We start from the raw sequence: 26,495 nt of genomic DNA on the forward strand, positions 1-26,495 counted from the left end.
GAAGAGGGAGTATTCAGGAAGAGTAGGTGGTTAGCAGTCTGACATGCTGCAGAGAAGCTGGGGAGAGTGCGGCCTGGAAAAGATCATTCAATTTGCAACCAAGATGTCATTATGGAAACTGTTTTCTCTACATTTATCAGAATGGTGGGTTTGAAGCCAGAATGGAAAGGTTTGAGGAGTAGGCAGTGAAGAAGTGAAGGCAGTTAGTATGAGTCAGCAATGTGACTTGGAAGCCAAAAAACTGAATATGATCTGAGGTTACATTAAGAGACATAGAACCTTTAGAACAGGGTGATCATCTCAATATATGATATCCTAATCAGATTGCATTTGGAGTATTTTTGTTGAGTTCTAGGTGTCACATTTTTACAAAGGTTTTAAAAAACTGTAATACGCACAAAAGAGGATGACCAGGATGGTACTAGGATTGGAGACCACTATTCCATAGGAAGACTTGTTGAGGGAATTTAAGATATTTAGTCTGAAGAAGAGAAGACTTTGGAAGGGGGAGACATGATAGTGATCTTTTAGTACCTGAGAGGGGTGTCATGGAGAAGAGATACTAGACTTGTCTTCCCTAGCTTCAGAGGATAGTACTGGGTGATGGGTAAATGCTGTAGAGAATCAGATGTTCAGCAGACTTTAAACAACATTTAGATGTCCAAAAGCAGAATGGTAATTTGAGGAGGGGGAAAGAATAACTAGGATTAGAGAAAGCTTAATGGAGTAGGTGGTAGCCTTGAAGGAAGATAAAGATTTTGAGGGGCATAGATCAAGAATGAGTACATTTTAAACTTGTTTAAATGAATGGAGAAGGCTGGTAGCATGTCTTGTATGGGGAAGAGTGCAGTTCACTTTGACTGGCAAATTGGAAACCGAGAATAGCTGAGGAGCAAATATAGTAGTCAAGGTTAGAAATTATAGGGACATGAACTAGGGTGATGGAGAAAAGAAGAGAAATGCCAAAGATATCATGGGGATTGAATTTCTGAGTCAGGCAGTGTGGTGTAGTAGATAGAGCATTGTATTTGGATTCAAGAGAATCTGGGTTCAAAACTCGCTTCATATATGTACTAGCTGTTTGACCCTGGGTAAATCACTTAACTTCTGTGCTTCTGTTTCCTTTTCTGTAAAATAAGGGAATGGGACTCACTGACCTCTTGATCTCCCTATCTATAACACTGACTTGGCAACTGATTCAGTATGAGGTATCTGACTTGGCAAATGATTGCATATGGGGTATGATGATGAGGGAACAATCATGGATGATTGAGATTATGTTCCTGGGTGAGTGTGGGAGGATGATAGTACTTTCAATGAGAAAAAAGGGAGTTTGGAAGAGAATCTGATGTGAAAGAAGAAATATAATACATTGTTCTTTTACTTTATTACTAACAGGATTTCTAAGTAGAAATGTTTTAATTTAGCTATGGTAGTAAGTAATCAGACTCATCTATCTAGGGGAAACTGTTAATTGGGAGTTATTTGAAGGTTCATAAAATGAAATGTTTTTTAAATAATAAATTTCAAGTACATGAATAGATGTGTCATGATTGAAATAGTTTTTATTTTGAAAGACAACTAAATTACGAGTTATATAGTTTATTTCATTATGAAGAGAAAATATGTGTATGGTATTAACTTTAAAAAACCAAAACTTTTAAATAGAATATGAGACCCCAAAGACCAAATACATGTCTTGTTTAGACTGCCATTCTAGAGAAAATGTAGGAGTACTTTTGGACCTGGCCCAAGGTAATTCATGGCAGTTACGGCACTGCAGGAAACTTGTATACAATGTGATAATGGTTAATAATACCTCTACAATTCCCTGAACGTATTGATGTGGATACTCCCCCCATTGGTACAGATGGCAACACATCTTTGCCTGTCTTTCTGTAAATCCTCTATGCAAGATCTATTGAAACCTCTTGAAAATTTTTTCTGCTTTTTAAAAATCTTAAACATATCAATGTAACACTTAGGCTGTCCATCTGTTGTCAGTCACATATGATATATGACGATGACCTGGCCACTTCTTTTTATAGTGATCCACCTCCAGGGTGATGTCTTTTAGGCCATTCCTTATCTGCAAGTCATCATCGGTAGTGTGCTGCAACTTACTCATATCTATTATGCATCTTTCCGTTACCCTTTGAGTCACCTAGAAATTAGATTCTTTTAAGTTGTGGTGTCCCATGATTTCTAGTCATATTGGTGTCAGGTTTTTGAGGTAGTGAATATTTTGAAATCATTGAAATTATCGTACAATTTACGGAGGACATTTCAAGTCTATCTCTTCTTTTTATTCAAGTCTAGGCCATCTCATTGTCTTTGCCTATACATTTTTAGGTCAAAGCAAAACCATTTAATAAACTAGTATGGAAAGTAGCAGTAGGATATTTCCCCTGTAAATCTTGTGGAATACACAAGTACAGAAATTTCACACACACGTATTTGCATATAGATTTACATTTTCATGGATTAACTTAGTGCATTGCTCAATCAGTCAATATTTATTTAGTGTCTATTAGGCCCTGTGGTAATGGGGAAGACAACATACAGATATATCCAAAGCAAGCTATATAGGATAAACAGGAAATAACTAACAAAGGGAAGGCTTCTGGTAAAAGATGGGGTTTTAATGAGACTTAAAGAAATCCATGGAGGTCAGTAGGTGGAATGGAGGAGGGAAAGCATTCCAGGCAGCTAGAGAAAATGCTTGGAGCAAAAAGATGGAACATCCCTTGTTTGTGGAACAGCTAGGAGGCCAATGTTACTGAATAGATGAGTATGTATTGGAGAACAAGATGTAAGAAGAATGAACAGCTTGGAAGGAGCTAGGTTATGAAGGACTCTGAATGCCAAACAGAACATTTTGCATTTTGGAAGCCACTTAAGTTTATTGAGTGTGTAGGAGTGGGGTAGGTGGGGTGACATGATCAACCTGTGCCTTAGCCCTTTGGAGGGATGTTGCAAAGGTGAAACTGAAAGGCCTTGGCAATAGCTTGGATGTGAAAGGTGGGAGAGAGTGAAGAAATCCATGATGAGGTTTTGAGCATGAAGGACTAGGAGGATGGTGTAGTCCTCTATAGTAATAGGGAAGGTAGGAGGGCAGGAGGGTGGGATTTTGGGGGAAAGATAGTGAGTTTTTTTGCTTTGTAAATGTTGAAACACTAGGTAAATGACTGCTACTCTTATTAAGTGTCTATTGTTTGAAAATAGTCTATGAAGACCTGTCCATTCCCTTCTTGTTTTCAACAAACATATCCTTGATACGTAATCATAAAGATTTTATGATATGTTTTTAAAATTGATGCCTGAGTGCTGTTAAAATTTTGTTGTCTCCAGTAAGGAGGCTCCCTAATATACTTGGTCATGGCCAGCCACTCTTTCTGACTTTATCTTCTTTACTGTCCTTGCTATTTACTCCTAGTACACAGGGTACAGAGAGAGTGGATTTCAGATGTGGTGGATCTATCATTGCTAATGTTCTGCCGTTAAAAAGTCACTGATGCCATGGAAACACTACGGAAAAAAAGCCACTCCTCAATAGATAAAGGGTCAAAGATGAGAATAAACAGTTCTCAAAAAAATTCCCAAATTATTAACAACCATATTAAAGAATGTTCCAAATCCCTAATCATGAGAGAAGCATGAATCACTATGACCCTGAGGTTTTACCTCCCACCCAGCAAATTGGCAAAAATGACAAAAAAATTGGAATGTTTAATGTTGGAGGGGTTGTGGGAAAAATAGGCACACTAAGGCATTGTTGGTAGAATTGTGAATTAGCATGAATGTTTTGGAAAGCGATTTGGGATTATGCAAAAATAGTGACTAAAAGGGACGTTGACCCAGAGATTTTATTTCTAGATTTATACTCCAAGCAGGTCATGATAAGAAGAAAGAAGCACCACTTTTTGTGATAGCAAAGAAATGGCAACAAAGTAGGTGTCCATTCATTGGAAAATGGCTAAAATCGTGGTGTATGAATGTAATGGAATATGCATTGTAAGAAATGATGAATATGACGAATACTGAGAATCATGGAAAGACTTACATGAACAGATGAAGAGTAAAGTATACATTGTTTTCTTGGTTCTGTTTACAATGTAAAAAATCCAGCCACACACAAAAAAGTGAATGTTGCAAAATTACCAAAACAAGCATGGTTCCACAAAAGAGGGATAAGAAAGCACTTTTCAGCCCTGTCTCTTCTGAGATGGGAGGCCTGTCAGTGTGATACGTTGTACATATTTTCAGACTCTTTCAATATATTGATCAGTTATGCTGATGCTTTTTTTGTCTTTAAAAATATTATTTTTTATATGGAACGGCTCTCAGAGAGGGGGAGGGGAGAAAAGTGTGGTGATGTAAAAATCAAAGGCCATCGATAAATACTTTTTTAAAAAAGGAAACTGTGGCAAATATATTTAATTTTACTTGTATTTGTTGTCCTTCTATTTTAGCTGTGCATATATTCTTGTGATGATCGATTGAATGCCAGTCTTTTAGGAGGCTTAATTTCCCCTCAACTTCTTTTTGTTATTTTTGGGGTGATACTGCTTATAATCTTCCATCCTCTTATGTAATGTTTGGAAAATGAGATTGTGCTTTAAATTTGTTATGCAGGGCTGCCTTTTTTCTCTCTTTGGACAAAAGATTGTGTTTCCTCACTGACAAGGTTTGAGGATTCCTCTACGCTTCCTCATTGTGGTGATTTTTTCCCCCCGATTAAGGAAGCTTTTCTTGAACTGGTAATCAATGCATCTAGTTAATGCCTTTGCTTTTTATTCCTTTAAAGTTTTATTTTTGTAGCTAACAGCTTAAACAGTCAAATTAGAGTGACTAGAATCACATGAAATTGGGGGGAGTATCTTTTCATTTTTCTTCCTTTAGTCTAATATAGTGTTTTTGATTTTTGTTGATCAGATAGCAAACTGACAACTGATTGGCAAATGTCTACCGTTATGAGAGATTTCCTTTTAACATTTATCACAGATCACGTGCATGGTAGTTGTACTATTAGTATTGATTGAGAAGTTTTTGTGATGACAAAAAGCTGCTACATATTCTGTAACACTTTAAAATGAATTTGTATATTATCAATCACAGCAGTTTCTATGCATGGTGGGAAAATAATACATATGTGAGACATAATTTATTCATCTTTAAAAGGTATGTTTGCTTACTTTTTCTGAGTCGCACTGAATATTTTGTTGGTTCTAAATAAAGATTAAAAGGCAGCATCTAGAGAACATATGGCGTTGCAACTCTCTTACATAACTGTAATTCCAGCAACTTTGTCTCCCACCTATGGTCCTTGATCCACAGGTTGGGAATCCTCGATGGGGTTAGTTTCGTTGTTTGTAATTTTGTTTGATATTCACCTTGTCTAGCCCCCAACAGGTGTCTTTTTGAAGAAAGTGTACTATGAAAAAGTGGTGCAGCAGCCTTTTCCTTGGTCTCCCTGCCTCAAGTCTGTCATCATTCTAATTCATGCTACCCCCTGCTACCAAAGTAAATTTCCTTAAGCATACACCTGACCATGTCAGTCCCTTACTTCATCAGCTCTAGTGACTTCCTGTCATCATTAGGAGAAAACATAAACTCCTCTCTTTAGGTATTAAAACCCTGTTCCACTTGGCCCTGATCTCTCTTTTCAGCGTCGATGGGCATCCTGTACTCTGTGATTCAGCCAAACCGACTTTCTCTCTGTTCCTCACTCGTGACATTCCATCTTTTATCTCTGTGCTCTTGCCCTGGACATCTCTCATGCCTGTAGTGCACGTCCTCTTTACTCTGCTTCACAGACTCTTTCTTTTCCATCAAGACTCTGTTAAAGTATTTGTTTGTGCATGAAGTCTTTCCTGATTCTCTCCATAGTCCAGCTAGTCATACCTTTCCTCCCAAACTGCCTTATATTTAACTACTGTGTATTTATTCACCCTCTCTATATTTTGTCTATATGTGTGTGTATATACATACACACACAGACACACTGACATACATGTCTTCTTCATTAGAAAGTTAATGCCCTAGGGATTACCTACTTGTCACTGTCAAATGAGACAATGCCTGTGAAAGAGCCAAGTAGCCGTAACTTGTCATATGAATAATGTATGCCATCAGAATTATTTTTATTGTACTCAAATTATTATGTATGGATTTTATGGACAGATGATTGAATAAAACATAATTCACTAGAATAGAGATTAAATTATCTAAAACAACTGGTAAGATTCTGGGTATGAAGTTAGTATTTAATAAATGCTTAGTATATGAATGAATATACTAGGTAGAATGAGAAGTAGTATAGTGGAGTGAAAAAAGCACTAGAATTTGCAATCAAGAGAGCCCTGGGTTCAGATACAATACAATGGCTGCACTAGCTGCCAGACTTAACTGAGGTAATTCACTTAACCTCTGAGCCTCAACTTCTTGATCTGAAAAGCAGTGGTGATAATACCTACTAAAGTACCTAACTCACAGGTTTTTGGGAGGTTCAAGTGAGATGATGTTTTTGGTTAAAGTCAGAGCACCGCAGAAATATCATTTGTTATAATTATGGTTATCCATTCATTCTTTTCCTATCCTTCTTTAAAAAAAATTCAGTTCTCTCCTTCCTTCTTCCCCTCCCCCACCCATTGAGAAGACAAGAATAATAAAATCCATTCTAAATACACAGACATGCAAAATAAATATACTCACTAGCCAGGTTGCAAAAAGAAAGAAAGAAAGAAAATGAAGGAATGAAATAGAAGAAAATATGCCTCAATGTATACTTCATCATGAGTCCTCTGGAATTATGGTTGATCATCATGTTTATCAGAACTATTAAGTCTTTCGGAGTTGGTTATCTTACAGTATTACTTTTATTATACAAATTGTTCCCTTGATTCTGCACACTTTTCTTAACATTAGTTTATACAAGTCTTTCTAAGTTTTTTTTTTTTAAACCATCCCCTTCATAATTTCTTACAGGATAATAGTATTTTCTTGCATTCATATATTAAAACTTGTTTCAATTTGTTTTCTCAATTAATGAGTATCCCCTTAGTTTCCAATCCTTTGCTACCGCAAAAGGAGCTCCTATAAATATTTTTATACATATGGTTCCTTTTCTTATTTCTTTGATCTCTTTGGGGTATAATCCTAGTAGCAACATTACTGGGTTAAAGAATATGTATAGTTTAGTAGTGTTTTTTTGGGGGGATGGTCATAGTTCCAAATAACTTTCCAAGATGATTGAACTACTTCACAGATCCACCAATAGTGCATTAATGAACCTGTTTTCCCATAGCCCTTCCAGCCTTTGTCATTTTCCCTTTTTATTATGCAATCTCATGGGTGTGAGGTGGTACCTCATAGTTGTTTTAATTAGCATTTCTCTAATTATTAGCAAGTTAGAGCTTTTTTTTCATATAGCTATTGATAGCTTAGATTTCTTCCTCCCAAAACTTCTTATTCACATCTTTTGCCTATTTATCCATTGGAGAATAACTCTTGTTCTTATAAATTTTACTCCATTCCTTACATATCTTAGAAATGAAACCTTTATTAGAGAAATATGCTGCAAAGATTTTTTTCTTAGTTTCCTGCTTTTCTAGTGCATTGGTTTTGTTTATGTAAAACCTTTTTAATTTCGTGTAATCAAAATTATCCATTTTACATCCTGCAAACCTTTCTGTCTTTCATTTGGTTGTGAACATTTCCTATAAAAGTGTCAGGTAATTTCTTACCTGCTATATTAATTGGCTTATTATATCAGCCTTTTATGTCTAAATCATGCACCCCTTTTGAGCTTGTGGTACGAGATGCAGGTCTGCACCTAATTCCTGCCAGGCTATTTTCAGTTTTTCCCACAGCTTTTGTCAAATAGTGAATTCTTGCCTCAATAGTTACAATATTTGAGTTTATCAAACACTAGGTTATGAGGCTCATTTGCTTCTACATGTTGTTGTTCAGTTGCTTTATTCATGCCTGACTCTTTGTGACCCTATGTGGAGTTTTCTGGGCAAAGATGATGGAGTGGTTTGCCATTTCCTTCTCTAGCTCATTTTACAGATGAGGAAACTGAGGCAAACAAGGTTGAGTGACTTACCCAAGGTCATGCAGCTAGTAAATATCTGAGGCCAGATTTGAAATCAGGAAGATGAGTCTTCCTGACTTCAAGCCTGGTACTCTTTCCACTGTACTATCCAAATACCCAGTTTCACTGATCAATCTTTCTATTTCTTACACAGTACCAAAATGTTTTGATGATCGCACCTTTGTAGTATGGTTTGAGTTCTGGTACTGCTGATCTCCTTGTTTTTTTCATGAATTCCTTTTTTATTTTTGACTTTTTGCTCTACCAGATGAATTTTTGTTATGCATTTTCTAGACCTATAAAATAATTCTTTGAAATTTAACTAAGTAAATTAATTTAGGTGATATTATTAATAAGTTTAATTGGCTTACCTGCTCATAAACTACTAATATTCCTCCAATTATTTAGATCTGTCTTTATTTGTGTAAAGAGTTCTTTTATAATTGTGTTCATGTAGTTCCTGAGTGAATCCTAGCAAGTAAACTCCCAAGTTGTTTTAAATGAAATTTTTCTTCATATCTTTCCTGCTAGGTTCTGTTCGGTGTTAGTTTTTTGTTTTTGTTTTTGGCCTTCAATAAAATATGATGATTTGTGTGGGTTTATTTTTCTGTCTTTCAGCATTGCTAAAGTTAATTATTTTGATTAGTTTTTTTAGTTGACTAGAATTCTGTACATAAACTATCACACCATCCGCAAAGAGTGATAGCCCTAGTTGCAGGCAAGACAGCAGAAATGACATGTGTCTTATTCTGTTCCCACGTGATTTTTATTTCTTTAGCTAGGTTTCTCTATTTTAAAAGTTTTTCATTCTACAAATCTTGGAGATTAAGTGTTTGGTAAAGTAGCATCTATTTAAAATATTATTATTATATTTTCTTGAATGAGAATCTCATTATTGTGAGTTTTCATGAATAAACTAGAATTGGGAAGGAAGTTACTAAGAGCTGTTCCTGTGTCAGAGTTGTACTTGCCCTTATGGATACTTGAGTAGGTGAAATATTTTTAATGAAAATACTCTGAAGCAGAATTATCTTTTAGCATAGGTACTTTTGCATGACCATTTCCCCTTTTTCACCTGGCCTTTCCTGTTTTGTCGGAAAAGATGTTAAGTCTAAAAGGCATTGTTTCTAGGTAGTCTGTAGGGTAATCACAGTAAATTCTTTAACACTAAATCAGTTCATGTCCATCAGACACATGGTTCCCCTAATTCACTGTTGGTGGAACTGTGAACTAATCTAATGATTTTGGAGAGCTATCTGGAATTATGTTCAAAGAGTTATTAAATTGCCTATACCCTGTGATCCAGCAATGCCACTACTAGGTCTGTTTCTCAAGATGATTAGGGGAAAAAGAAAAGACTCTATATGTCCTAAAATATTTGTAGCCATTCTCTTTGTGGTGGCAAAGGACTGGAAATTGTGGGGATGCCCATCAGTTGTGGCATGGCTGAACAAGTTGTGGTATACGATTATGATGGAATAATGCTGTGCTATAAGAAGTGATGAGCTTGATGATAGAAAAATGTGGATAGACTTGCACAAAATAATGAACAAAATGAGGAGAACCAAGAGAATATTGTATATAGTAATAGCAATATTGTTTGAAGAACAACTTTGAGCAACTAAGTCATATTGATTATTATATATACCCAAATTAACTACAAAGGACCTAAGAAGGAAGATGCTATCTGTATCCAGAGAAAGAACTAATAAACACACATACAGACACACATACACACACACGCACACACACACACACACACACACACACGGTAGCCATCTCTAGTGAGGGGGAGGGAAGAAAAAAATTACATGGTTATTATATATTTAAAATAAATTTATTATACATTTATAAATTATAAAATTATATATCATATATAGGACTTTATAAATTTATTATATATTTAAAATAGCAAGCTATACATAGTAGATTTGTAGTTTCATATGCAATCGTCTTTCTATTCTATGTTATAGAAATGCTTCTTTTATTTCTTAAGTTCAGAATAAAATAAATTAAAAATAAAACAAAACACAGGGACCCCAGACTTAGCTTATTCTTTCCCTTCCCCTGAATAATGCCATTGGACTGGTGCCATCTTGTGAAAGATTTTTGGGACTTTAAAGTTCTTCTGAGGTTGACGTCAGAACCAGAGGAGTCTTTTTCTGGTATGACTTAGAACATTATCCTCATTTTATTACTTCTCAGTACGTTATTATTTTGGAAAGTCATATCATTATGAATGCTTAAGTAGGTGACTGTGGAAAAGCTAGTTCTCTGAAGGTATGGGTCAGAGTATCAGTTAGTAACATCTTGCAGTGACTGGGGGATTAGAGCTAGTAACAATTATTTGAGATTATACAGTAACCAAGTGCTGAAGATTATTTTATTTTTCATATTGCCACCTTTGCTTCTGTAATTCCACCCATTCTTCCTTTCTTGATATTTTACCTCTAAAAGGTTTGTGAGGGGGAGTGGGTGTGGGATCCCGAGTTGCAGTCATCTTTCAAACTTCATTAATATTTGAGATACTTATCCCCATTTAGTAAGTGACTCATCCAGAATCACTGAATAACATTAACAGTCTCTGGAAAAAATTAACTGAACTCTAGATCTCTTAAGATTTTTTCTTTAGCAGTTCGTTACTATTTCCAACAAAATAATACTTTAAACTAAGCAGCTTGTATTTTCAAGAAAGAGAGAAAATGAACAGTTAAGTGGGACAATGGAAAGACAACTGAGTTCAAATATGGCCTCATATATTTACTAGCCATGTGACCCTGGCCAAGTCACTTAACCTGTTTGCCTCATTTTTCTCCTCTACAAAATGGAGATAATAATAGCACCAACCTCCCAGATTCTTGTAAGGATCAAATGAGAGTGCGTTTGTAAGTGCTTAGTGTGGTACCTGGCCACACTGTCTAGTAAGTGCTATATAAATGTTAGCTATGACGATGATGATTTGTAAATGATTAAAAGTTGGGGTTTATGTTTAATATTTCTTTTGCTTTTAAATTTTAGGTTTCAGATACTTACCTTTGAGTCAAGAAAGGGACTCGGTAGCCTTGGAATGCATTAAGATTCAGTTCTCCTGCATCCCTAAATTAAGGGAGAGAAGAGATAGAAGGAGTCAGTCAGCCAGTGTGTAAAGGAGTTACTGGTGATTAGCTCTATCTACAGTCTGTCATTGCCAAGTGCAAGTAGCTGATTTTCTTTTAATTCAATCTTCTGCCCATCAGCCTATTGAGAACAAATGGTGTTCTGCCTAAAAATGTCTCTGTTGGCAATGTGGATGTTATTTCAAAGTAACCCCTCCTCTCCCATTTTTCAGTTCTCAAAGCATTTTGCTTTTGCAGCTACTCAGCATTCAGAGACAAGGGGGGCAGGGCCACGGTGGATGTACCTTCTCCTAGATAAACATCTCCAGCAGCATGAGACAGAGGGCCTCCTACTCAGTCTAGTCATTACTTACCTTCTTCTCCTACCTTTCAGTGAAAAGCTGTGGCCTAGGCCCAATGGTGAATCTTCTTTAGATTTTCCTTGCATCTTCCATTATCTTGCATACTTGCTGACATTTTTTGCCACTTCAAGGACTCTGGGTTCAAGTCAAGAAGCATTTATTAAGCACCTTTTCTACACCAGGCATTGTACTAAGCCCTAGTGATACAAATAAAGGCCAAAGACTCCCAGGCCCAGCTCTCAAGGAGCTCATGGTCAAATGGAGGAGACTACGTGCCAACAACTAAATGCAAACAAAATGTAGCCTGGATAAAATAGAGATAATCAATAGAGAGGTAAGGCACTAACTGTAAGGGAAATTGAGCCTGATTAAGATTAGTTGTGCTGAATTGTCACTAGCTATGACCTCTTTACCCAGAGTTATGCTCCTCTTACTTTCTCTGGTCATTTCTTTCTCTTTCCTTTTATCATCAACTTTTTTTAATGAACAGTCTAAGGATGAAGAAAGCAGAGGGAAAAGGATAATATACAGAGTGACTGCAGTTGTAAAAATGAAGGGTGAAGTAGCAACAAAACTCAGACAGTCAAAGCTAAAATGTAGATTTACTGCGGTTGTAGGGATGGAGATGGGAAGAGAGCTGCAATTAACTTGGATCTTAGACTCCTGATGAGGATTACATGGAAGCAAAAGCCCAAATACTGGCAGCAGGAACAGGGAGATTAATCAGTGTACCATGCTGCAGTCAGGAAGAGAGGGGTCTAACTCTCCAACAAAGGCGTGTGCTAGACTTGAGCAGGCCCTAAATCTGAGCAGCAGAGCTTCAGATAGGAGGAAGCTGTCACTAATCACAAGAGACGCGATCCGAAGAAGTGTCGTCACGTATAAGGGTGCACAGGACGTACTGTGGTTTCTTGTCTTACATGGGTGACACTCGTTATCAGGCATACAACAAATGTTTTTGACTTCCAGGCTCATTACTGAGTTCTGATAGTGCTAAAATTGTTGTAGACTTTAGGTGATTATTGACCAGCTGTGGTACACGTGGAGTCTGGGATCCTGGTTCATTTGCTGATTCTTTCTAACCCCTCAGAAATAGATTTTCCTTCTCATTTTAGAAGTTGTGGGTGTATTGGCCATCTAGTCCAAATCCCTCATTTTACAGATGAGGAAAATGACTCAGAAGGGTTGAAGCTTGCCCTGGACCACATGGGGAAGTAAGTGGTAGGCTCAGGTTCCAGACTCAGATCCTCTCCCCCAATTCTAAACACACTTTACTAGGCTTCTTCTTCTCCCCACCCCAGCCCATAGTGTCTTTGCATCCTTCTGTTGCTGACTTCCCTACTGTCTCAGAAGAGATTTCTCTCCTCTTAGAATCCTCCATCTGTGTCCTTTGTACTTCTCCTAAGCACTGCGTTATGAATATTCATCCATTCCCTTTTCAATAATGTTAATTTTATACAATCTTAGAATTTTAGAGCCAACAAGGACCTTAAAGATAGCATACTTTCCTTGTTTTCAAACATGTATAAAACTGTTGGAAAATGCCTTCGTTTGACCTTACCTGCTTTATAGGATCACAACAGATAGAACTGAAAGGGACCTTAGAGAATATCTAGTCCAACCCCATCTCCTTTTACAAATAAGGAAACTGAGACCCAGGGAAGACCCACAAAGTGAATACACAGTTTATAAGTTCATATCTAATCTTATTGCCTGTTCCTAGATTGAAAGCACCTCAAGGACAAAGAAGGTAATAATATTTTATTTTTGATCCCTCACTGTCAGAAGCTATAGTAGGTGATTAATAAATGTCCATCAAATAAAGTCTTGCTTTTTGTTCATTATGTAAAAATTTGGAGCCCTGGCTAGGGTAAGGTCTTTTAAATACTTGTGAAGTATGTGATCTCTTAGATTGGAGCAGCTCTCACTTACTCTGAATCTCACATTCAGTTAGCCCAAGTTTTAGGTACTTTGTGGGTCAGAATTTACTCCAAGTCATTACTTGTGAGCCTCTACCAGTCTGTTGAATTTTACTAGTAACACAGGGACAGAGTGAGAGGGCCTACACATAATGGGGTAATTTGCTTTACTATTACAAAGCTGCTAACATTTTCTGTTCATGTCATCATGTTGCTTTCTCCAAACCTGCTCCCCACCAAGCAAGCCTTCTCAACCCTGCTGAGTCTCCATTTCCTCAATCTGTAAAATGAAGGCATTGGACTCAATGGCCCATATGTTCACAGTTTCTAAAATAATTAGGAGGGAATTCTGGTTTTTTTGAGGGGTAACAAGAATCAGGAGTTGAACCAACATTCCAGACTATCTAGACTTTCAGTGCTCTCTGCTGAGCTTTAAAGGTTTTGCACCTCAGCTACGCCCTGCTGGGTGCTCCCACTGCTTCCCTCCAAGCTTCAAGACTGTCCCAACTGGTCTTCAACATAAATTCAAAATCACCTAATGATACCCTGTCCAGCATTCACTAGAGATGGCAACCCTCTTCCATCTTCTTGCTATTGTGCCCCAGCTGGAGTCCTCCCCTGAGGACTCAGTGCCATTTGCTATTCTGATGTCATCTCCTGCCAATATTGTGATTAGAGAAGCCTTTATTCAGCAGAGCAGAGGTAGAGCTTTCCTCATTTAACCTTCTCAGCCAGTGGCTGTAAAGTTCTTCTCAACCAGAAGGTAAAAAAGGTCAGGCCAAAATCAGTCATGTTCTTTGATTCTTTTACATGAATCAACCAGTATCGATTAAGTACCTAGTTTGTGCCAGATACTTTGCTAGGTGCTGGTATTCCTAGAACTCTTCTTAGATTCTATCATGCTTCTCTGACTAGGCAGATATTCCTTTTCCCTCTCTGTTTCCTCAGATAAAAGAATCTGAGTAATACTGTGGTGAGGGCAGTTTTTAATCTACCACTCATGTTTCTCTGTTCTCCTCAAGCAGAAATGACTGTGCTCTCTAGAGAAGACTGAAAAGGCTGGTGACCTTTGTCCTGCTTCCTCAGGAAAACTTCAGCCTAGTTAGTCTCTCTGAGGTTTCTTCATGCATACATTCATAGAGATGGTAGTTCCCAGCAGTTAATCTCTCAACCTGTCTGCCCCACCTAGTATGGGGCTTTTTTTTCACAGTGAGAATAATTGCTAAATGTTTGTACTTCTTGAGTCAACTGGGCAAATCACTTACTCTTAGTTATCTTAGTTATCTCATCTGTATGATATGTGGGGAGGGGGCTCGATGCCTGCTAAAGTCTTCTCTAGGGCCCAACCTCTGATCCCATGATCCTATGACCTGTAGAGGTGAGGTGTGTGGTCTCATTCTTATGAATCTCTAGGATGTGGATGGGCCTGGAAAGATATTAGGGAGAGAAATGGTTTCTTTATCATCAAGGACAGCTGTGAAATAATAGTCGAAAGAAAACTGGATCTGAACTCAAGGAGACTGGTTTGAGTTCTAGCTTTGCCAATTGTGTGCTACCACTCTTTTGGGATTGTTAGGAGAATGAAATGAGAGTATAAATGCAGAAGTGCTTTGAAAAATACAAAATATATAAAGTCAGATGGTGGTGTTTAGGTTTTTTCATGTGTATATGTATCTATACACACATATGTGGTGTGTGTGTATGTATATTTTGTTTGTTTGGACCTATGATTATATAAATTATGCACACTAGAAAACTTCCAGTTTGGAGACCTACACCAATTCATTGGCAGACAGATGGGCAGCTGTCTGTATTTTATATTCTTAGAAGAGTTGCCTGGGTCATCAACAGGTTAAATGATTTTTACATGGTCATAAACTAATATAATTGCAGCAGGGTCATAAATACAGGTAGGTTTTCTGGACTTTTAAGGTTTAATTCTCAACACACTACCCTGTCCTGCCTTTTGTGTATAAAAGTATAAAATATTTATACATTTGTGTATAAATGTATAAAATATATATCAGAATTTCTGAGACTATTCCTCCTTAAAAAATGTTCAACAGAGGGCTTCTGAGTTTCCTTCCATTTCTAGATCTATGACTTGTGACGTATGTAAGTAAGAAGTAGGTAGGTTTTGTTGTTGTTTTTTTTCATAGTGTCTGGATCTCCTCAAACATCTATTTTTTCTTTCCATTAGTGAGATCAGTCGCCTGGACCTGGGTTTAAGTGTAGAGGTATGGAACAAAGGCCTGATTTGGGACACAATGGTGGGCACTGTGTGGATTGCATTGAAGACCATCCGGCAGTCAGATGAGGTTAGTTATCTGTGTTGCCTTTCTTTGGAGTTTGTCTTGGTGTGAGGTTAATTCAGTTCTCTTCTGCCTGAGATATCATTCCTCTTTAGTAAATAGAAATATCATTTCATATATGAGAAACTGATTACCTAAAATTCAACCAGAGTGTGTGTAGAGTGAATGTGGAGCCATCTTGAGCAAGAATCTGAAAGGCTTGGTTAAAGGGTTTCATACTAAAGAAATGCCCTTCATGAGCCTTTTGCACCATGTGGAGATGCTAAAAATCTTGTAGGGATGAAGCACGGTAAAAACTACTCTATTTAAGCCAAAAGAATTAGAACAGAAATTCTTAACTTTTTTTAACTAAAAAAAAAAAAAGAAAGGTTTTTCGTGGACTCCTTTGGCAAATTCTGATAGAAGTTATGACCCCATGGAGAAGACTTTAGCGGGCATCAAGCCCCCTCCCCACATATCATACAGATGAGATAACTAAGATAACTGAGAGTTAGTGATTTGCCCAGTTGACTCAATCAGTACAAACATTTACAAACAAAAGGAAATGGATTATATGGAAATATACTTATTAAAACACATTTACAGACTGCAGGTAAAAGATCCTTGCGTTAAAGGAAAGTCAAGGTGAAGAGTAAAGGAGAATCATGATTGCTTTCATAGAGCATACATGATTCTCAGAGACTCCTGCTGATGGGATGCTTGGGTGCATGTGCTTGGACCCCAGTTCTAAAATCACATTTCCCTTTAAAAATCACATTTCTCCCTAGCCTCAAAATACTACTTCAGGCAGTTTCTCCCCAGCCCAAGGACATAGCCTGCCTCAGCAACAACTGTTATCTCTCTTCCTGCTACAGCAGCCAGCTACACCTACAGAACCAACTATATGCTGACTGAACTGGTTGTGCACTGGGTCATAATGACATTTACCAATCACATGTATCTTAGACTTGGACATACGTATACTCCCTTACATTTATCTTGTCTAACAAGACATTGATGAGAGCCAACCCTCACCATTAGTTGACTTAGTGATGTTTCAGGCCTAAAACCACACCTCCAGGTAGCCCTGCCCTCCTTGGGCTATTTCCTGATGAATTTTGGGTAAAATACTTTTGCAGTAGATACTAAAAGTGCATGTTCCTTTAAGAACTGACTACTCCTTAACCACTGCCTAATCCCAGCCCAAAAAGGACTTTAAAGTTTAATCTTAGGTTTGTGCTCATTTAGGAAGGCCCTGGGGAATGGTCTACTCTGGAGGCGGAAACATTAATGAAAGATGACGAAGTCTGTGGAACCAAGAACCCAACTCCCCATAAAATTCTGCTAGACACAAGATTTGAATTGCCTTTTGGTAAGTACGTTTGGTTATGGTTTTGACCAGTCAGCACACATTTCTATATTGTTTTAGAGTTATTCTAACAGTTATTTGCATGTATGGATATCTTATCTCCTCAACAACGTTTTATGCTGTCTTCAGGGCAGGGAGGCTTCTTGCTGAACAAAGATTGGCCTATTGAATTGACTTTTCAAAATGAACTGAGGTATGAGACCTCATGAGAGCTTGCTTTTTAAGAAGTTTAGTTTGGTAGAAATATTTATCATACAGTCACTTGTGTTGTTCTACAGATGCCACCTTTCCCAGGAGCATCATTAATTTGTTCTATTTTAAAACATTTTAATTTATTTATAGTCTTGAAATCTGCATGTACATACATTCTGTTTCAGATTTTCAAGTTAAAAAAAAAATTGAGTAGTGCTAATAAATAGCACAGTAACTAAAAAGACAAAGACCAGCTGTTGTTTCAGAGACTTTTTATTTTCTGAGCTGCCTAGGAATGAGAATTTCAGTAAGAATAGCATTTTTGGGCCCTGTATTCCAGAAGAGGCTAAGGTTGCAGCAAGGCCTTAGGGACTGACTTTCAACATCACCTCTAAGAGGAAAAGAAAACCTTCCATTTATTTCCCCATCAGAGAAGATCAGAATCTTGGGGTTTGGCTCAGACAGAAATGAAACCAAAAAAAGGGTTGATACAACTGGATGGGAGAGATTTAGAAACTTATTTTTAGAAGAAGCTAGAAGGGAACTCATTCTAGATGAAAATAAATGCCATGAATAACACCAGCATGGAGATAAAATAATCCCCCACTCTAAGCTAATCAGCATTACTGAAGTCGGTTTTTGGAGGAGACTTCTCTTAGGGGTGCTTCTGCTGTAGCAGCTGCCCTTGCAATGGCTTTGGCCTTCCCTGCTCCCTCATGCTTGGAGGAAAGGGAGCTAGCTGGAGGGTGGTGTCTCAGGACGAAAACTCCCCATGAATTTCCCTTTCTAAAGTCACAGTCCCTTCTATGGTCATATGACCATAAGACAGAGGACCAACGTATCAGGTTCAAGTACAGGTGCAGAAGGAGAAGCCTGTGCTGTTTGTGTTGAAGCTGATGGTGGCTCTACAGCAGGTGACTCTGAATGATCGTACTCTTTGTGAAGCGCTTGGTGGTGGCAGTTGGTTATGGGCCGGTGAATATCCGTCCCATCTGCCCCTCCCCCCCAGACTGCTTTTGGAAAGAGAAGGGTCAGAGACCTTGTGGTTCTTAATTGCTTTGACTGCCTCAGGGCCTCGTTTACTTACTTTGTTGTGGCCACCACCCATTCTTTTTCTGTTCTAACCCAAACCTCCCTGCAGTTTGTCTTCCTGTTATATTTGTAAACAATTTTGGTTCCCAGCATCAGGTTTGGGGATGTTTGTAACATATTCAATAAAAAACAAATATTTGTTCAGTACTTTTTAAAAAAAACATTATTCATTCTTTCAAAAAAATTTTAAGTTCTACATTCTTTCCCTTTCTCCAGCTCCTCCCCACCCATTGTGAAAGCAAGCACTATGATACCCATTATACTTGTATAGTCATGCAAAATGTATTTCCATATTAGCCACATTGCCATAAAATCAAGAAAAATAAAGTGAAAAATGATATGCTTCAATATGTACTCAGAATTCATCGGTTCTCCTGAAGCATTTTTCATCCTGAAGTCTTTGAAATCATCAGGGTAGCTGTGTCTTTCACAGTAGTGTTAAGTACCTTCTCTATATGGAGAATTATTCTAGACATTGTAGGATATACAGAAAGAATAAGGTGGTATGATCCTTGTCCTCTTGGAGGTCTGCTAGAAGAGCTTAGGACAGTGCTTGGAATATAGGTAGTGCTTAATAAGTGCTTGTTGACTTGAAGGAATGTGGGTAAAACAGAAAATCTTATGAATGATTATTTCCCAAGTAATTCTGTAAGATACATATGACAGTCATGGAATCACAGGATCATAGTGCTAATAGGAACATTAGAGGGCAGAGTGCTTCTGATAAAATTAGAAATGCACTCCCACAGAAAGGAATGCTGCAACAAACGAAAAATGGCAGATAAACCCATATTTGCTTTGTGTTTTAGAACTAGGTGCTTTGGACCTCTTCCCCTACTCTACTAGGCTTCTAGAGTCAGCCTCTGTCAGCCTTCCCAGTCCAAACACACATCTCCCATATCTAGCAGTTACTTGACTCCACTGGCAGAGTTCCCAGTTCTTAAATCTATTCTTTCCTACCTGGGCAGTTATGCTCTCTAGAGGAGCTAGTTGGTAATATTAGATTTGATCAGGAGAATCATAGAATATTAGGAGTTGGAATAGCCACGAGAGCTCATTTCACTCCTCATTTAGATAAACTGAGGCCCCAAAAGGTGAATTGACTTGTTTAAGCTCAATCTATCACATGTGCCTTGTACCTAATAAATATATATATGAAATTGTTTAACTTGAATAATATATAAATAGATGTTTAATAAGTATATATGTTTACATAATATATATATTTTAAAATATATAAATATATATGTTTAAATTGAATTGAGTTGCTGATAAGACTAGAATTAGAATTCAAGTTCCCTGATTCCTAGTTCAGAATTCTTTGCACTATACCATTCTCAATCACAACCTGAAAATTGCTTAAACTCTGAGGTAAATTTAGGACTTGGTGGCACTTGTTTCATCAAGTGCCCAAGGGCCCATTTCCTGGGACCTTTGATCATCTTACCTTGTAGTGCTGTGAATAAACACAAGAAAAAAGATCACCATGAAGATAATTGTGGTTTAAGAAACTGCACCTTTTGCGGAAGTTAAAGAAGTAGAAAATTCCTATCAGGAATCTGACAAGATCCTCCAAAGTATGGAGGATCCGAACCAATTCAATATATACCTTGACATTTGGTGATTTCAGTTCAGAGATTTTAGGTGGGGGAGAATGACAAAATGTTAGAGAATATAATTTGGCATCAAGAAATGAAAGAAACTAAAGGCTTGTAGGTTATTCAGATGCTTCATGCCTATATGGTATGAATACTGTCTTCAAGAGCGTAATTGGAAGTTGTCAGACATTTTAAGAATCCAACTATGTTAGAAAAAGTGAAATTTACTACAGATGTGAAATGATTAGCTCCTGACGTGATTCATTTTTCATTCAGCTGCTTGTGTGTAGTCAGACCACTGACTGCTTGGAGTGAGCCAGCATCAATATTTTATTACAAGAAAAGATGAATTGGGGGTGTAATGGTTAGAGTGCTGGACCTGGAAGTAGGAAGACCTGAGTTCCAACCCAACCTTAGACCTTTACTAGCTTTGACCCTGGGCAAGTCACTTAACCTGTCTCAGCCTCAGTTTCCTTGTATGGAGGTAATAATAGTAACTACCTCCCAGGGTTGTTGTGAGGATCAAATGAGATGATATTTATAAAATACTTGGCAAACCTTAAAGAGCTCTATAAATGCTGGCTATGAAGATGATGATGATAAAGCCACTATATACAATTAGAAGAGCTTTAACCTGGTCTGTTTAAACAAGCTTTTATCTCTGAGAAACAGGAACTTAACAAAAGTAAAGACATGGACTTTAAATATGACTATTTCTTTGAGAAGTTTATTGATTATAAAAGATAACTAGAATAAGGATCAAATGGCCCAGAAATTGCACCAGCCAGCGACCCCTTGTGCTCCTTAGGGAGTGGAAAGGCAGTCAAAGGAAGCACCAGCTTGGTGTACATGTTTATTTGCATAACATTGCAGAGGAAGGTAATAGAAGACCAGAAGCAATTATCAACTCCGAAAACACTGAAAAGAACTGGGAGGTGGGGTGAGGAACAAATTTTTTCAGAAATCTTGGTGTGAGATCCAGCTAAACAAGATCATTCTAATGGAATTTCTAGATGAAATCAGAAAGAGAATAACAAGTAACTTTGAAACTGAAGAAATCTCTCAATATTTCCATAGTGACTGATGTTCATCATCAATCGTAGTGGAAGCAAATTTCTCTGATAAAGGTCTAATATGCAGGGAATTAACATAAATATAGAAGAACGGAAATCATTCCCAACAGATACATGGTCAAATGAAAAAAGGATACTGTCAGTAACCATATAAAGAAATGCTCCAAATCATTAATAAGAGAAATGAAAATTAAAGCATCTCTGAGCTTCTCCCTACATATGTCAGACTGGTGAAGATTACAGAAGAGGAAAGCATCAGTTGTTGGAGGAAGGACAGGTACATTTGACACCGTGTCAAAGTTTCTATGGGTTGTTATCATCTCTGTGCATATACTTTCCAAATCTGTATATCTAATTGTAATCTTTCTCCTGAACTTCACATCTACATTACCAATTGCCTGATGAATAATACCTCCATCAAATTATCCTTTAGGCATCTCAAATTCAGTTTATTGAAAACCAAACTTATTATGTTTTCCCTCCAAACCACTCCTGCCTCCAAATTTCCCCATTTCTGTTTGGAAGACCACCATCCTTCCAGGCCACCCAGGTTTGTAGCCTTTGAGTCATTCTTGTACGAGCCTTTTCCCTTATCCCACATCTGGTCGAGTTTGAAAAGATGATTCTCTCTCCACACTTATTACCTGTTTCCTTCTGTCTTCTTACATGGACACTACTGTAGTTTAGGCCTTCCTTACCTCTCACCTAGATCACTGCCATAGTTTAATTATAATTAGTTCCTACTTTTAATTTCTTCCCTTTCTAATCCATCTTCCACATAGATGCCGGAATAATCTTTCCAAAGTGTAGATCTGACCAGGATACTCCTCTTAAGAGGCTTTATTGTCCCTCTTACCTCTAAAATAAAATACAAACTTCAGTTTGTCACTGAAGCCTTTTACAATTTGCTGTCAGCTTACCTTTTTAAACTTACTTCATACTATTTCCTTTCATGTATTCTGCATTCCACAAGCTGCCTTACTTGTGGTTCCCTGAATTTGATGTTCCATTATTTGCTATGGGTTTCTGACCGTGTTAGATGAGAGTCTTGAGGGACTAAATGGGGATAGGAGGAGGAAGGGTTAACAGAGGAAACAAATTTACAGAAAAGTTTAAAGCCAAAGGATAGAACTGAACTTAAATTGGCCTCTGTCACCTTCTGGTGTAGTCTGACTGAGAGCAAGATACTACCATGTTGATAGTCACTCAGATTCCCAACCTCAGGAATTATCCTTGACTTTTCCCTCTCTTTTATCCCCTACATCCGACCAGGTACCAAGTTTGTGTGATTATGCCTCTGTACCAATTCTTGGGTCCATCCTTTTCTGGCCAGTCACATAGCCTCAGCCCTTGTTCATGTCCTCATCATTTACCATTTGGATTATGGAGTTGCCTCCTAATTAACATGCCTACATCAATCTCTTCTTTTTTTTTTTAATCTTTTAATGCATCTTCCACACAGCTGCCAAATTGAAAGTCCTAAAATACAAATATGCCTTCATCTTCAGTGGTTCCCTAGCCTTTGGGATAAAATACAAACTCCTGAGCCTGGCATTTAATGTAGCTTTCACCTATTGTAAGTCTTATTCCATAGCATTCCCTTTTGTGATCTCTCCATTCTAGACAAACTGACCTTTTTGTGCCTTATACAACATTCTGTCTTCTCCCTTTCTGCTTCTGATCACTGTGTCTAGAATGTACTCTCCTCATTACTGCCCCTTAGAAGCCCTAGATTCCTTCAAAGTACCAGTGTCACCTCCTACACTAGGCCTTTTCTGATCCCTCAGTGTTCAGCATTCTTTCTCCCATGAAACTGCTTTGTTTTCATCTGAGTGTGTGTTGTACCCCCTCTGTACTTTGTAAGCTCTTTTCAGGCTGGGACTCATGTTGTTTTTGATGTCACTAGCACTTAAGCACAACACCCTGACGTATATGGTAGAGGGTGTTTAAGAAATTTTTATTGAATAGAGAAATATCAGAAAGGATTTGCTTGCCAAATAAATATCTTCCTAAACATTCCGTTAAGATTTTCACATGAAAATACTGCAGGCTTTTAAAGAAAATCCATAGTCTAACTCTTCTCTTTTAACTAACATTAAAAATAAGCATGTTAGTAAGCTCCATGGGGAATTCTACCTTGCAGGACACAGATAGATTCTGTGACTATGAAGGCAATACTGTTTTACAAAAATATCACTGTTTCTAACTGGCTGACCTATAAAGTTTCAAGAGCTGAAAGCAGTCCAAGCCAAATTTTCTCATGGTTATAGCTCTGGTTGAATCATCTTCAAGTTGAACTTTAAATGACAATTTTAGCATTAGCTCAGGAGCAGGATATAATGAAGCTGGAATTGTGAACTCAAAAAGAGTCTATGAACTCAACTGGCTATGGTGATCAAAGAAAGTGACATACGAAACTAAAGTGACCCTTGCCTAATGCCCTGGAAGGGTCACTTAGACCTGGTATTGAGTGTAAGAGACTCTGCCTCCAAATAGCATACAATAAAGCTTTTTCGTTCCTTGTGGGGATGACTTGGGGATTTCCTAGATTGTTTTCTCAGGTGAAGAAAAGATAGAGACTGGAGAGAGTGAAATTAGATAAGGGTCAACCTCAGTAACAGGATCCTTAACTGGAAAGCAGTGTGAAGGAAAATTGCACAAAGGGATGCTTAGTGTTGGTGTCTGGCAAGAATATCATTGAGGTGAGCTCTGCCAGTGGCACAAGGCTACCCACTGGATGTGAACCCAGGGGAAAATAGGCACAGGTTGAAAGAATGGACTAAGTGCTTTAGATGCAGCTGTGTAGAACAGTAAAGCCCCTAAGCACTTGCCAAATGCTGGGGATACAAATAGAAAGGAGAAGACAATTCAACCCCCCAGGGAGTTTATAGCCTGATGAGAGGAAAACACACCACATGTAGAGGAGTGGTGGCAAGGGAAGAGCATTTCATTTTGACAAGTTATAGGGATGGTCAGTGAAGCTATCAGGGAGTAGATAGATATGCCTTTCCTAGGGGCAATGAAAGTTGAATGGATTTGGGTTTAAGAAATGGAAAGAGTGATGGGCCCATGGCTGAGAACTAGAGTGAGGCATGGTTGGGAACTGGCCCAGATATAAGTGGATAATAGAGGTAATCACCAGTCAGCATAGTGGGGCTCCTCCTCCTGACCAAGGTTAGAAAGTAGAAAATTGAGGAGTGGGGAGTGAGTTAGTATGAAGCTGGTCAGTGAGGGAAGGGAAGGATGACTGGGGCCAGGCTTGAACTCGATGTAGGAAAAATGCAGGACTGGAGCTCTACAGAGAAACTGTGGCTAGAAATATAGATTTAGACAGTTCCCCCAAAGAGATGCTTACTGAAGTCATACGAATGAATGAAGAATCTCTTCGTAGAAAGATTTGAACATTGTCAACTTAGAACTCTTACAGGAAACAGAATCAACCAACTATGAAAAATCACAAGTATTAAAGATGAATTAGTTGGGGGTACCTTGGATAATTTGAATGTGTTTTTGATAAAATGTAGAGCTAAGAGTGTGCTAGATTTTTTTATATCCTTAATTTTACTAAGAGGTGCAGTTTCAAAACACAGATAACATATGTATATAGGAGATTCTGGGAAAATGCTCTCTGTAACATCTTCCTTCTATCCATCTGTCCATTCATTAATACATCCCAATCATTTCTGGATATTCCCACCTTTCCTCCCCCACCCAGGCTTTTCTTGTAACCTAATAATGAAACAAAACAAAAAAACTTCATAGTTAGTTGTAGCCATTTGATACAGTGACTATATTTGATAACACAGATGACATTCTACATTCATAGTCTTCCATATCCCTAATGAAAGAAATCAGGCACATGTCTTCATCAGCCCTCAGGGGACAAGATTATGGTTATAAACATGGAGTACAGTTTCATTTTATTGTTCCTTTTCTTTACATTTCTGTAGTCACTGTGTATATCGTTTTCCTGATTCTGTTTTCTTTGCTTTGTGTCAGTTTATTCAGGTCTTCCATTTTTCTCTGAATTCCTTATTTCTGGCAAATAATAGTATTCCATTATGTTCATATTCCACAGTTCAGGTGTTCCCCAATTGAGGAGCACCCATTTTCATTTCCAGTTCTTTGCTATTACAAGAGTGCTGTTATGGTTATTTTGGCATGTTTCTTGTTCAGTTGTTTCTGACTTTTCATGACCCCATGGACCAACTCTCTATGGGGTTTTCTTGGCAAAGATACTGGAGTAATTTGCCATTTTCTTCTCTATTTTGGCATGTACATTACCTTTATTTATTTATTTTTTTGCTCTGTTCCAGGTGTAGCCCTCATACTCCTGCACTATTTTCCTCTCCCTTCCTCTCCCCCTGTAGGATAAAAAAATTATCTTAATAATCCTTATTTCCTTTTGCATAAATCTTTATGTTTAGTTATAAATATCGTTTATTGCATGTTTGTTCCAAGAGGCATGTGTAGACTCTCTACTGTACTAGAAGTATAGTAGTACTAGATTCCTAGAGAATGTCCCTTGACCTAATGGAACTTATATTTAAGACAGATGTGTTAATGAAATTTCATCTCCTCTAAGTAGTAAGTCAGCTAGCATTTAACTGCCTTCTGTGTGCCAAGCACTTTACTAAATGTCCAGGATGCACAAAAGAGCAAAAAACCGATCCCTTCTCTCAAGGAGCTCACAGCATGCCAACAACTATATACAAAAAAGATGCATGTGTGCACGCACACACAAACACACACACACACACGATAAATTAGAGATAATCTCAGAGGGAAGACACTAAGGGACTGGGAAAGGTTTATTGCAGAATGTAGGATTTTAGCTGAAACTTGAAAGAAGCCAAGGAAACCAGGAAGTAGAGATGTGGAAGGAGTGTAATCCAAGAATAAGGGGATAGCCAGTTAAGTTACCCAGAGTTAGGAGATGGAGTGTTGTGTGGGAGTCAGCGTCACTAGATTCTAGAGGACAGTAAGACTGGAAAGGTAAAAACAAAGGGCATTCAAGGCCGCAGAGGATTTTATATTTGATCCTGAAGGGTAATCAGGAGTCACTGGAGTTTATTGTGGGGGGAGGCCGTGAAGAAAGTTGTGTGTTTGTGGTGACATGGTTAGACCTATGGTATGGGAAGATCAGTTTCACAACTGAGTGAAGGATGATTTAGAGTAGGGAGAATAACCAGAAGGCTGTTGCAATTGTCTAGGTGTGCAGTGTTGAGGGCCTGCGCCAGGCTGGGTGGGAGATGTTGTAAAGCTAAAATTGACAAGATAGACTGACAACAGACTGGATGTGAAAGAGAGAGGAGTCAAAGGCCCCGGTAATAGTGATGATAGTGGCTAGCATTTATAGAACACTGTAAGTTTTGCAGAGTATTTTATGGATATTCTGTCATTTGATCC

At 37.9% G+C, this 26,495-nt stretch overlaps 1 protein-coding gene across 4 annotated transcripts in view; it reads left to right on the forward strand.

Moving 5' to 3' along the window:
• Window positions 1-26,495, forward strand: part of UNC13B (unc-13 homolog B) — a 344,899-nt gene that overhangs the window by 122,305 nt on the left and 196,099 nt on the right. For all 4 annotated transcript variants that reach the window (XM_072606704.1, XM_072606660.1, XM_072606674.1 and 1 more), the window contains 2 exons: window positions 15,672-15,789; window positions 17,011-17,134. In XM_072606704.1, the coding sequence (XP_072462805.1) occupies window positions 15,672-15,789; window positions 17,011-17,134 (242 nt within the window). The remainder of the gene's footprint in view (window positions 1-15,671; window positions 15,790-17,010; window positions 17,135-26,495) is intronic.

The sequence above is a fragment of the Notamacropus eugenii genome, chromosome 1 (assembly GCF_028372415.1).
Source record: "Notamacropus eugenii isolate mMacEug1 chromosome 1, mMacEug1.pri_v2, whole genome shotgun sequence".
Classification (NCBI taxonomy): Eukaryota; Metazoa; Chordata; class Mammalia; order Diprotodontia; family Macropodidae; genus Notamacropus; species Notamacropus eugenii.